This window comes from Brachycentrus maculatus, unplaced genomic scaffold, assembly GCF_059751285.1.
Source record: "Brachycentrus maculatus isolate JH-2025_06_01 unplaced genomic scaffold, ASM5975128v1 h1tg000199l, whole genome shotgun sequence".
In the NCBI taxonomy this organism is placed as follows: domain Eukaryota; kingdom Metazoa; phylum Arthropoda; class Insecta; order Trichoptera; family Brachycentridae; genus Brachycentrus; species Brachycentrus maculatus.
In genome coordinates, this window is record NW_028280950.1 from 2507393 (window position 1) to 2520159 (window position 12767).

At 31.3% G+C, this 12767-nt stretch overlaps 1 protein-coding gene across 1 annotated transcript; it reads left to right on the forward strand.

Moving 5' to 3' along the window:
* The first annotated feature begins 2553 nt into the window (after positions 1 to 2553).
* TRAM (translocating chain-associated membrane protein 1) lies at positions 2554 to 8587 on the forward strand. Its single transcript, XM_088263425.1, has 8 exons — positions 2554 to 2825; positions 2946 to 3134; positions 4085 to 4238; positions 5397 to 5574; positions 6467 to 6582; positions 7332 to 7483; positions 7838 to 7961; positions 8336 to 8587. Exons 1-8 carry the CDS (start codon positions 2688 to 2690, stop codon positions 8422 to 8424), a joined length of 1140 nt encoding a protein of 379 aa, XP_088119551.1. The 5' UTR covers positions 2554 to 2687; the 3' UTR covers positions 8425 to 8587.
* The last annotated feature ends 4180 nt before the right edge of the window (positions 8588 to 12767 follow it).

The window sequence follows — 12767 nt, forward strand, 5'->3', positions numbered from 1 at the left end:
TAGGTGCTATTAAAAACACCATACTTTTCAGTGTGCAGCACACGTATTTGGATTGGTTTGAAATATATATGGTGTTTATTATTAAATTATATAAATCATGGATTTTATATCAATATATATTTTTTTTTATTTACTTTCATACTAATTTATTTAATCACATTCTTTGGCAATCATACGGTATTTTTTGAAAATAAATAATACAAATACACAAATAAGTGCACGTATGCAATAGTAATAAACTCATATGAAATATGTGTTTTTTATGTTGATCTCACCCAAAAAATATCCAAAGAATGTGTGTATGCATCCTATGTTTATTTTTCTAATAATTATTTTATTTGTTATTTTCTTTCCATCTGTTAATTAATGAATATGTAATTAAATAATAAATGAAATGTTTTAAATTATCTAGGTCTTATACCAGATAAGATATATAAACAGGAATAATGTAATTTCATTTACTAAAGTATTAAAATATTGTTGATTGGTTAGCGTAAAAGAATATTTTTTGGGGAATCACACAAGAATAAAAAAAGTTTCTACTTAATTTTTTTCCAGTAATGGAACAAATTTAATCATAAATTTTATAAAAATATATATGTCTAAGTGTGCCCGGTAATAAATATTGAAAAACCAAAAACTTACTAACTAAACTAGAACTGGTTGCCAGTAATGTATATGTAGACGCTTTAGCCAAATTACTATCTACATATATATGTATTAGTATGTACCTACATAGTAAGTCATACTGTATATATTTTTCTTTGCGCTTGAATTAATTTGTGATGTATCAATATTGTGATCTAAAAAAAATATACACACTATTTATTTTTTTAATGTTTTGAATACTTATTTATTATTTAAGAAATCTTTTAACATATTGTTGTTAGTCAACTTTGTTACGCTTAAGAAAGAATTCACTTTTGCGCTAGATTGATACTATGGTTAAGTGTAGGAATTTTCTCAATCATGTATCACTTGAATAATCTTATTTATAATCATTGTGTAAGTGTAGAGAGATCATCTTGAATCTCTCTTTAAATATTTATTAAAAAATGTTGATTATAACATCATGATAATATATGTGTATGAGAATTTAATGTATATTTTTGTTTTGAAATAAATGTGGTAGCAAGAAAATATCCTGATTATTTTAATTGGTTGAATGAACCTTTATTCTTATAATTTCTTATTTAGCCCCTATCTGCATCCAAATAGTGCATAGAATACCACATTGGCTCGGCCCAGTCGTAACTTGTGCATTGATTATATGAAGACACAGTGATTTTTTGACTTAGAAGTGGAATATAATTTATGGTATATAGAAGACGCACAGTGAAGGGTATTAACATTGTACGGGAAGGGGAATGGAGGAGAAATAGAAGGTAAAAAACAAGAATAGCAGCAATGGCTAGAGCACTTGGGGTTGCATACCCATACTCATATAAGCTCGCATTGATAACATTACCAAAACACCAATAATATAATTAAAGTATTCATATCTGCAAGCTGTTAGCAACTTTAGGAGTTACCGGATACTGTTCAAAGCATCTGACCTTCACTGGAAAGCAAACAAATGTGTGCAGTGCCTTATTTTAAATCACGCAGTTATGGTATCAATTCTGCCCTCCAAATAGTACATAGAATGAAATAGAAACATTATCATTATCCCTTACCACAGAGGGAGGCAGCTTATATTGTGAGGATTAAATCCAAACTCAATTACTTTACATTTATGATAAAAATGTTAAATTTACATCAACTTAGATTTAAATCAATTAATAATTGAAGTAGTATGCTTAGAACTACTGAGATGTTCAATAAAATAGACAAATGTTACCTTCATATTGCCAGTATGAAGTGACATAAAAATAATATTTACTAATAAATTATAAATGCGATAGTTAAATAAAAATATTCATTTTAGATATAGATGGAAGCTTAAATGAAAATTTAAAACAAATCCCAGACAGACGAATAAAAAAATTAAAACTAAACACCACTATTTTTGTCATTTAAATTTTGGAATACATGTAAGTAATGTGTAGATGATAGAGTTCACTATTTACTTACGTATTCATTATTTATTATTACTTATTAAATTTATGTATTTTTTTTATTTATTAGAATTATTTCTTTTGGTTGAGAACTAAAAACAATATTTAGCTTTCATTTGTATTTCGCGGTAATAAACAGGTTGTGGTTTCGATTGATCACACAGATGTCTCTATTACTCAGGGAAAAATAATGTTTTTCAAACTATAAAGACAATTTAGACTGGAACAAAATCACATATAAAATAAACGTGATTATTTTGGTAGTTTCCTCGAAACCATTTACAGAAATTTAACCTTTTTTGAATAAATAAAAATATATAATTACATTGACTTCAGTTGTGCCAACACAACACATTTCGTAGTATTCGACATGCCTTTTTGGATATAAGGCGGAGAAAGTGTCAACGTCGTTCTGAGTTGTCATTGGACGTACGTCGGTTATAGAATTTATTTGAAGTTTTTCCAGATTTGAGTCGTGGCGCCTTGTCAGATCGCTGTCCGTCGTTTTTTGCCGGGCTCTGTCTAGTGTCGACGTTTGTCAGATTGGTGTTTCAGCTGTACGGTTATCAACCAACTGGTCTGGTGCGTGTTTTTTTGACAAGGAATACAGGGCATCGTGTTCTCTAAAAAATGGTGATGAAACCGGGGATGGGTCGCAAGACGACCACGAAAAATCCTCCGATTCTAAGTCATGAATTTGTCATTCAAAATCATGCAGATATCGTTTCGTGCATAGCCATGCTATTTTTGATAGCACTTATGGTGCAGGTAAGAATCAACAATAACCATATTGTGGGCCACGTCCCACTTATTTTTTTTCAAAAACATATAGTGCTGTTTTAAGTCAATGGTTTTGATCGAGTTGATCATCTGTGGCCTATTTTTTAGTTCACGAATCCAGTGGCCAGCCTTTTCATCTCACTGCACCATAATGTAAGCGGTGCTGATCCGAGCAAGGACTATCCTCAAGGAGAAGCATATCTCTATGAAGCAGGATGGAAGGATGCCTGTGCAGTATTTTTTTACTCCTTAGTTTGCATTGTTATGCATGGCATATTGCAAGAGTATGTCCTGGATGTAAGTATATAAACTATCACAAATAATTATGTAATTTTCCAATGTATTTTAAACATTTCTCAAGCATAACAGTATATTTGACTCTCAACACATTTAAAAAATCTAGTGATTTACAGTTTTTTTCAATTAGTACTATGGTTCACATGTATTACTGTTATAAGAGAAAGTGTTACAATATTGCAATTCACAAGAGGCCAGGATGTAATTTTTGTTTGTTCATTCTTTCATCCCCTTAAACTACTGAAACATAAAATGTGACAGTATTGTTATTTTTCTATACACATTCTCCTTAATCATCAATAATAATCGTAAAATTATTATGATTATTTTTAGTAAAATATTTTGTGTAGTGTTAGCGCATTTTTAAGATCCTTAGTTCAATCTGCGATTTAGTTAATATTAACAAAATTTTTTTTTTTAATAAACTTAATATATTAACCCTCGACTGATAACCATATGATTTACCTTTTACGATAATAATTTACCAATCACGTATGGTGCTTTATATATTATTGATAGGAGAAAGGTAATGTAATATTAATAAGAGAGAAAGTTGCATTAGACGAGTCCGGAGTCTTTTATATGGTTTTCCTATGTAATGGGATATACACTTTTTCATCATTCACTAAAGGACATTCATGTAAAAGGACAACCATTATGCATCCTTATAAAATCAGTATGACAATTACAGAGTTATCCATCTTTTGAGCACTATTTCCTAGGTAAATGTAAGAATGCCGATCAAAAGAGTAAAGATACATGTTAAAACATAAGTGCAGGATGTTCTGAGTGATTCTGTGAATGGAAGGGAATGTACGGATCAAATTTTGTTCAATGGAATAGCAATACATATTTCCAATTTAGAGCTTGAGAAATTGGGCATCTGGAAACTGGCCTTCCAGCACTAAAAATGTAGAATAGTATATTGATTGTTTAAATGTTTTTTTTAGAAAATCTCCAAGCGTTTCCACCTGTCCAAATCTCGCTTGAGCTCCCTGAACGAGTCGGGGCAGCTGATGATCTTCCATGTCATGACCTTCATGTGGGGACTGGATGCCATCCTGAGGGAAGGCTTCCTCACCAACCTGTCATATCTCTGGAGAGGTAAATTCAATCAAATTATGTTTAAAGCTCGATTAATATTATTGCAAGAACATTGTGAAACGTGTATTGTTATTATGAAAGTTAATTTGACAATCATTGTGTATAATTTGTCACAGTTATGCTTGATGCGATTTCCTAGATTACAAATAAATAGTAGAGATGATGTACTAATCAATGTTATTATCTCATTATGTTTAATATTCTGAGGCTTACAGAATTGAGAAGAAGGAAGTTTCTTTTCAAAGGGTATAGTTTAAAAACAGGCACATAAAGTCAGTCCAGATTGTGAACAATGCTAGCAACACCTATACCCCATGTAAACTTAATTGAAATTCCTTTAGTTTTGACTACTGTTTGTCTCGTAAGTGTTTTTGCTATATTTAGAACTTTTTGCAATCCCGTCACTGTCCAAAAATATTGATTTTCATTAGAGTAATTGATTTTTACTCTATTGTGTATTTTGAACTTTTACTCAGATATAATGCAAGCTTGTCCATTGTATGTATGAGGAAGAGGGTACTTATAATCAAATTAATAAAATACATATGGTATAATAAAATATTATTATCTGTGCACTGTAGGCACTTATATAACTTGTTAAAACGTATTTGTAACTTTTTCAATATTGAAGATTAAACAAAATCTCTACAATATTAGTACCCATGTGCCTTGTGTTGCCGACTGAACAAATTGTATTATAAATTCAAAATACAGTATTATTAATTTAATTTTTATTTTTTATATTTAGTCGTAAATCGCGAGACATCCTTACTCATAAAATAGCACTCCCTAAATTTATAATTATATAATTTTTTTGTTAGTTGTTCGTGCCTTGGTACATACTATATTAGTAAATATCAAAATGTTGGCATTTTACAGTAAGTACTTCTTTAATTCTGCTTTTGGAACTTTTTAAATCCATATCATAATAAAGTTGGTAGCCTTGTAATTTATTCATATTGCCAACTGAACAAACTGTAATGCGTGAAATGTTCAATCTATGGTTGGTAGTTGAAAAATCTAATTTAGAATGACTCATTCTACATTCTTATTCTATACCAACAGATGTTTGATTCAATATTTATGCTTGGAAATTAACTCTATGCCGCTATAACTGTGTGCATTTTTTATTTTAAATTTATGCATAATTTTCATCAGGTTATCCAGAGCATCCGATGAGTTTCTTGCTGAAGTTGTGGTGGGTGGTGCAAGCTTCATACTGGGTACACGCCATCCCCGAGCTCTACTTCCAGAGAATCAAGAGAGAAGAATGGGCCGGACGTATTCAGCAAGCCGTTGCTGGCTTCAGTTTCGTGCTCGCTGCTTATGTTTTCAAGTAAGAAAAGATGAAGAAAAATTCCACATAATAATTTTAACTGCCTTTACTTTAGCTGATTAGTGTGGCGCGGCTATAGTAAAGAACATAGTACAAAATAGTTTACTGCGGAACAAGTGAGTAGTCCACTTGCAAACCACGTTATGTTAAAAAATTAAGTCCAATGGTGGCAGCCGGTACAATATTAAATCTTTTCAGCTTTTTTGAGAGATTTGTAAGGTATCAATCGGCATAGCAATTTTTGCAAGAGTATTGATTTTTCTATTCCATTTTATTCCTAACTTAACGAGTTTTGGCAGATTATGTTAAATATGGACGTTCATGTTTTTAATTTTCTACCGATCGGAGCCATTTTCTAAAAAACTTAATTTCAAGTCATACATATGATCTCTGATATTTTCAACTCTTCTGCAAATTTACACATATAACACTAATTACACAATGAAGTACAGGGGAACCAATTTGTTTGTGTATTTTGTGTTCTAAAAGATATACTATTCTTTTATTCTCACTCTATTTAGAAATGTTATTTTGTGGTCCATAAATCCTGGAAATACCTTTCACTTTTAGATACTCTGAAGCATATAATGAACAATATTATCTCTATATTGATGTTGATTACTTTCACATTCAATGCTTATTTATTTTACAAAGTTTTTAATTGGAAACAATTTATATGAGGCAAATTAGTTTAAGTCAGTCAATCATTTTGTCATCCCTACTAATAAAGAGGGATCTCCAATTTTAATTAATTATTTGATCTATTTAAATAAACTGTTTCAATTTTGAATTAATGGAAATAAAAAAATAGTTACAAAAAATTTATAAAATATATTTTATTTTCATACGGTTGTTTGACAAGTCTCATAATCAATTTATATATATTTTCCAGTTTCCAGAGGGTGGGGGTGTGCCTGATAGTTCTCCACAGTTTGGGAGAGATGTTCTGTCATATGTCCAAGCTTGATACCATCCTGAGGTCCGATAAGGAAGATGGTGTCGCCAAAGGTATGTTCAACGACTCTCCCAAATATCAACTCTCTTATTATATTATTTTACTATATCAACTAAATTGATGTGCAAATTAGAGATGTATACAGTATAAAACACTATGTATGCTCAGTTCACAAAGAATACCTTGTAAAATTTCTTGCAAATGCAAATAGCTCCGTACTTAAATACACAAATGATTTATTAGATTAAAAATTAACAAAAATAACAAAATACGCAAGTAGTAAGGAATATTTGTTTTCTAAATGGAAATTGAATTTTTGAAAGAAAAAAAGTATCATCATTCTAAATTCTCGTGACTCCTTTTTTCAGTTATCATATACCTAATAAAAAAATAAAAAAATATTTAATAAGACAATATTTTTTCAGCTTGAGACTTTTTCATGTTTTACTCTATAATATGTCCGCTAGTGTGGACAGATAAAACGTAGATTTGGAAATAAAATGATCCTGTAAAATTCATTATATGTATAACTAAAAAAAAATTAGAAGCCTTTTAATTTATTTGATTATTATAGGTTATAGATATTTAAAAATAAAAAAAATTACGTAATTTTTTTGTCTTAATGAAACAATATGATTTTCTTTTTCTGATCAAAATATGTTTACTTAAATAGTTGAGTGATTGAAATGAACATTTTTTGATAGAATTGATAGAACAAATAAATGTCAAAAATATTTATTTGTTGCCTCCGATTGCTCAAATAAAAAGAGTTATATGTACATATATACTTTGATTGTTGCAGCCCTTAGAAGCAGCAACCTCGTGATATTCCTGCTGGTACGATTAAGCAGTATGGTAGTTGCTGTGCTGACCTTCTGGTATGGCTTGGCGCAGGAGGACAACGCACCACCCACTGTGCGCTTCAGTGCCCTTTTCACCATCGGGGCTCTTCAGGTGAGATATACTGCATATTATTATTCAGATACAAATCTTGCATTTGTTGTTTGTATTTTAAATTTAATTTTGTTATGTTTGGTGATTGTTTTCAACTGTTATAGTTGCTGTAATTTTTTTATTATCACAAATTTTAATTTGCTGTCTCCAGTCTCTATGGACTGGTTAGTTATGCCCATAACCATACGAGTGACGTGATCTTAGGTGTCTTGATCGAAGGCAACCGATGTAAAATTGGTAATAATAAAAAAATAGACATTAACTGAGTCAAATTCAATCTTTATATGAATGTCTGAACTCTTCACCTAAACACTATGCATCTTCAAATAACGATTGTGCAATCTGTTGTTCTAGACATACCTGATCTTCAAGTTCATCACCCAGCAGTTAGCTCTCCTGAGAGAAAAGAATGCTGCTCAGACCGTACAGTTAACGAAAGCCAAGATTAACAAGAAGGAAAAACCCAAAAAGGAAAAAGGTATGTTATTAACTATGGATTGTTTGATCTAATCTGGATGTTTAGAATACTTGAATCCTATTATTGATCGCTATTTATAAAATATTTAGGTCAGTTACAAAAAAATTGAGCATGAATTTATCATTTGCTTTTATATCCGTAACATATTTAAACTTAATGTTAAATTGATATCAGTCCCCAAAAATATATTTCTTATATAGGTCTTGCACTAAAAAATAATAATCACGAGGAAAAGGAAGAGTAAAAAGTCATTGATTTACTAGTGTTTGTTAAGTCCGGTCAAGAATAATTGGAAAATGTTGTTAATGGGTAGGTTACTATCTTTCCTGCATTATGGTGCTGGGATTCACGAGTGTTTTGTTTTGTGCCAACAGCGAAGCGCGCTGTAGAAGAGTCGGACCTGCCCGAAGCAGACCAGAACACGAACGAGAACCTGAGGTCCCGAGCGTCCAAGGCTAAATAACTGCGTGCCATTCCGCCCGGCCGCCTGCAAGTCACCGACACTGACTGAGCGCGGTGGTCTCTTGTTATTGTATGGTTGTTGTAGTAAGTGAAGTTGCGCGGAGACATTTCTTGTATGGATGTAAATATTCGGATGTAAACTAAAAATTGTGATTGAAAGCTATTTTGTGGGCGTCTCTTTTTATTCCGATTCATATTTACGGTAAGATCGACATTAAAATTATATTTTTTATTTTCGTATGTCCATACCCCTCATTGTAGGTTATAAAGAATATATTTTTTTATTACCGCAATATACAACACAACATGACGTATTTATAACTTTCTCTACTACGAAATTAGGTTTAATGTTCTACTAAATATATACATATATTTCGACGTCCGTATTATGCAAATTTCTATAGATGACTGTCAAAAAAGAGTAGAAAATAATTGAGGATGCGGATGTAGTTTTTATCGCAACTTTACGGCCAAAATTATACGTTCTTGAATTTAAATACTCAAATTAACTATTACCTTAAAATAGTCACAATACACTCAAACGGCTTTCAAATTCTAATGGTGATGATACAATGATAACTTAATTTGGTGTTATCATTGTGAATATTGATTGTAGCTCCAATTTGTTTGATTTCTACTCTTTTTCGATAGACTACATGATTGCCAACTGTTTAATGAAATATTTCTATCAGATGAATGTTGTGCAAGCATACTCATATCAGATGAATTTATGTCTAATGATTCTATTATTATGGTCGAGTTCTGTCTTCTTTAGGAGATGTAAATGGTGTTAAACACAATATAAATGGTTTCTTCCACTTTTGTTAAATTATATATTATATGTTCAATGTTGCAATAGTATCAATGTTGTATGTCAATTTTACTTATTATATGATTATATTATATATATTAAATAAACAATTTTATAATAATCATCTTCTTATTTTTCCTTCACATTTGAAAAAAATATTTTTTATTATCATCATGTTGGTAGAGTGCTAAAAATGAGGTAAAAATAACGTTTATAGTCTATTCAACATTGTAATGTTATGGCCAACTTCGACCTTTGGAGCTGCTTATGAAAATGTATTAAGTACATAAATAACATTGCTAGGCTAACAAATATTCTTATATCGATGCTGAAAAAAAATACAAAACGAAATATGGGAGCTAAAGCATTTTAAAGATGGATGCCGTGTCGACTAGAGATGGCGCTATTGTAAAAATCCTTGGCTGTCAAATTGGGTTTTATAGTGGCGCCATCTATGGTCGGCATAATACTACACATTCTGACATTTTGTTTATAAATTGGAAAAAGGTTTATAGTTTAAATAGATATTGTTTTTTGTAAATCTGCCCATGAACATTACCAGTATTTATGTATAATGTTGCATAAAATACCAAAATATACAAATCACCAGGCATGAATATCCAATCAAAACATTCTGTGATAAAAAAGTTGGACTAAGGCTTTCCTTTCCTGCCGCATTTTTTGTGTATACTGAAACATTGTAAAAAATCCCTTAAAATAAGAAGAAAGTCTCCCATCTCCATTGACGAAAAAATTTTAAACCTGAAAATTTATAAATATTGTGTGAGCAGATAACCTTTTCTTTATCGATTAAATATTATGTAAAAGTCTGACCTTTAAGAGACGCGGCTGACAAGGAGGCAAGGGCTGGGAAACGAACCCGGGACCTCAAGTTAGGTAGTCAAGTATCCCAACCACAAAATTACTACAAAGGTAGAGATATTATACAGACCTATTTCTCCTATCAATATTGATATCAAGATCACAGAGTTTCAAAAATGTATAATGAAAAGTTAAAAGTAACACAGATAATAATAATAATAAAACCCTTGTCCGCACCCCAATGGTGCATAGGGCACTGCGTCATATAAACGCTGTGTTATCTTGATCGTTTTACACATGAAGGAAAGGTGATCAGCTCTCCGCTTCAGGTACCAGTCCAGGGTAATATTGAATAAATATTACAGTGATAAATTACTTGTATTTATTTTACCCCCCTTGGAAATCGAACCTGGGACCTCCAGAACGGTAGCCGAGCGTGCTGACCATTACACTACGGAGGCGGACAACACTGATAATACAAGTCAAAAAATTTTTTCCTTCCACAAGTTTATAAATTATTTCAAAAAGTATACGAACAGATTCATTGATGCGCTCAATTTCTTCTCCATTTTAAATTATTTTAAATTCAATTTTACGAATATGTACGTTTTAAATAGTCATCCATAATATTTAATTTGTTGGAAGCATTTTTAAGTGGGATGAAAATATAAAGTTCGTACAAAAATGTAAGATAATTATAAAAAAAATGTAATTCGAAAAGAACATAATTCGACTTTTAAATTTCTTTGAAAAAATCAGAATCCAAACAAAATTTCAACCGTATTTTTGCTAAAATGTCGAATGTCGTTTTTATTAGTATCAAGTACAAAAAGCTAAATTTTGACTCAATGTCATAAGAAATGTCAATAGATTACAAGTTATGGTTGTTTTTATTCTAAACTCCGAGCAAAGTAATAAATAAAGGATTGCGTTTTGATCAGTTAGCTTTTAGGTGCACAATTTTTTTTTTGGCGACGAAGTAGAATGATTGCTTAAAAATAGATCATTTTGAACCGTTTATGCAATGGGCAAATAATGGTATAAGTATAAACCGACACAGAAGACCGCTTTATTGTTACCGATCTAGAATCCAATCAGAATACAGTTAGGTAAAATGTTCCATCCAGTATAATTTGTACCCAAAACCATGTCTACTCCTATTTTATAGTTTGTAGTGCGCTTCGAGTGAATGCTACGGTAAAATACTGGTTAAACTGTTCAATCTACCGGGTGCCCTAATTTGTGTGACTCTTGACTAATAAGTAATCAGGTATTACATTATGTACGTAGGTTCATACATTCATATTATGTGTATACCTGCCAGGGTTATCAACCGTTATCTTTTTTTTCCCGGCAAATACCCTTTTAAGCTTTCAAATACGTATACGTCAGTCGAAATGTTTAAATATTGACACAAATCGGTAGAAAGTTCGATTTTTGTAATACATTATGTGTTTCAAGCTATGGAAAAATATTTTATTACAAGTGAAACAGGGTATCGATGTCCTCTATTATACAAAATGCGAACTTTAAAAAAATATGTGTTATATACATTTTAACTTATGGGTCTTAATTGATCAAAAACCAATGAAATTACTAACAAATATTAATTATTTCTTTAAAAGCTCCCACGCGTATCTTTTCCGAGAACAACGTGTGTTGTATCACCTACGTCACACCAAAATTCTTCCTAGAATTTCGCGGCACACCATAAGCTAAAAATATAGACCATTGAAAAATTATTTAGTTATAATTATTTTATAATTTGAAAAAAAGCCAAAGTTATGAAAAATAATATGTCATTGTGTGTTAACACACATTGACAAATTATTTTTGTATTTAAATACATAATGAAAAATTATGAAATGTCAAATACATTGAATTTGACTGCGGCACAACTGAATCCTGCTCACGGCACATCAGTGTGCCACGGCACATCGGTTACGGAGCACTGCATTAGAAAACGTGCTGGAAAATTGTTGTTTTTATAATGATAAATATTAAAACAGATAACACAAAACATTATTTGAAATAAAATTGTGGGCGTAATGCGGTTTACTAGTTTTTTTTGGGAATATCTCAAAGGCTAATAATCTTTTTTTAAGAGAAAAAATTGTGTTTTGTTATTTACAAAAAAAAAACTTCACACCATTTTTGTGAGCGTAATCGGCTCATTATTAAAAATAGACATCAAATTGTGGTAGAGTGGGTTCGAACCCAGAAACTCTGACTCAAGAGACTGCGACACTAACCACGGGACCACAACCCGACATTTTTTTCATCATTTATTAAGGTTAATTGAATAAAAAAAGGTATTTTGGCGAATTAAACAAAGTTGCCGTTAGATCGTATTGACAACCAAATTCATATCGAATAACTCAATTTATTTTATTAAGCGTATTCCGAATAAAATTTTATTCAACATATTCCTGTCCGCCTCCGTAATGTAATGGTCAGCATGCTCAACTACTGTACTGGAGGTCCCGGGTTCGATCCCCAGGGGGGTCAAATAAATATAAGTGATTTTTTCACTGTAATATTTATTCAATACTACCCTGGACTGGTACCTGAAGCGGAGGGCTGATCACCTTTCCTTCATGTGTTAAGGATCAAGATAACACTGCGTTTATATGACGCAGTGCCCTATGCACCAGCGGGTGTGTATGAGGGTTTGAAGAAGCATATTCCATTGATAGCTACTCAAACAAGTA

Coding starts and splice junctions, on each gene's coding strand:
- TRAM (XM_088263425.1), top strand. CDS start 2,688: ATGGTGATGAAACCGGGGATGGGTCGCAAGACGACCACGAAAAATCCT. Junction 4,239..5,396: donor CCTGTCATATCTCTGGAGAG/GTAAATTCAATC, acceptor AATTTTCATCAG/GTTATCCAGAGCATCCGATG. Junction 5,575..6,466: donor CTCGCTGCTTATGTTTTCAA/GTAAGAAAAGAT, acceptor TATATTTTCCAG/TTTCCAGAGGGTGGGGGTGT.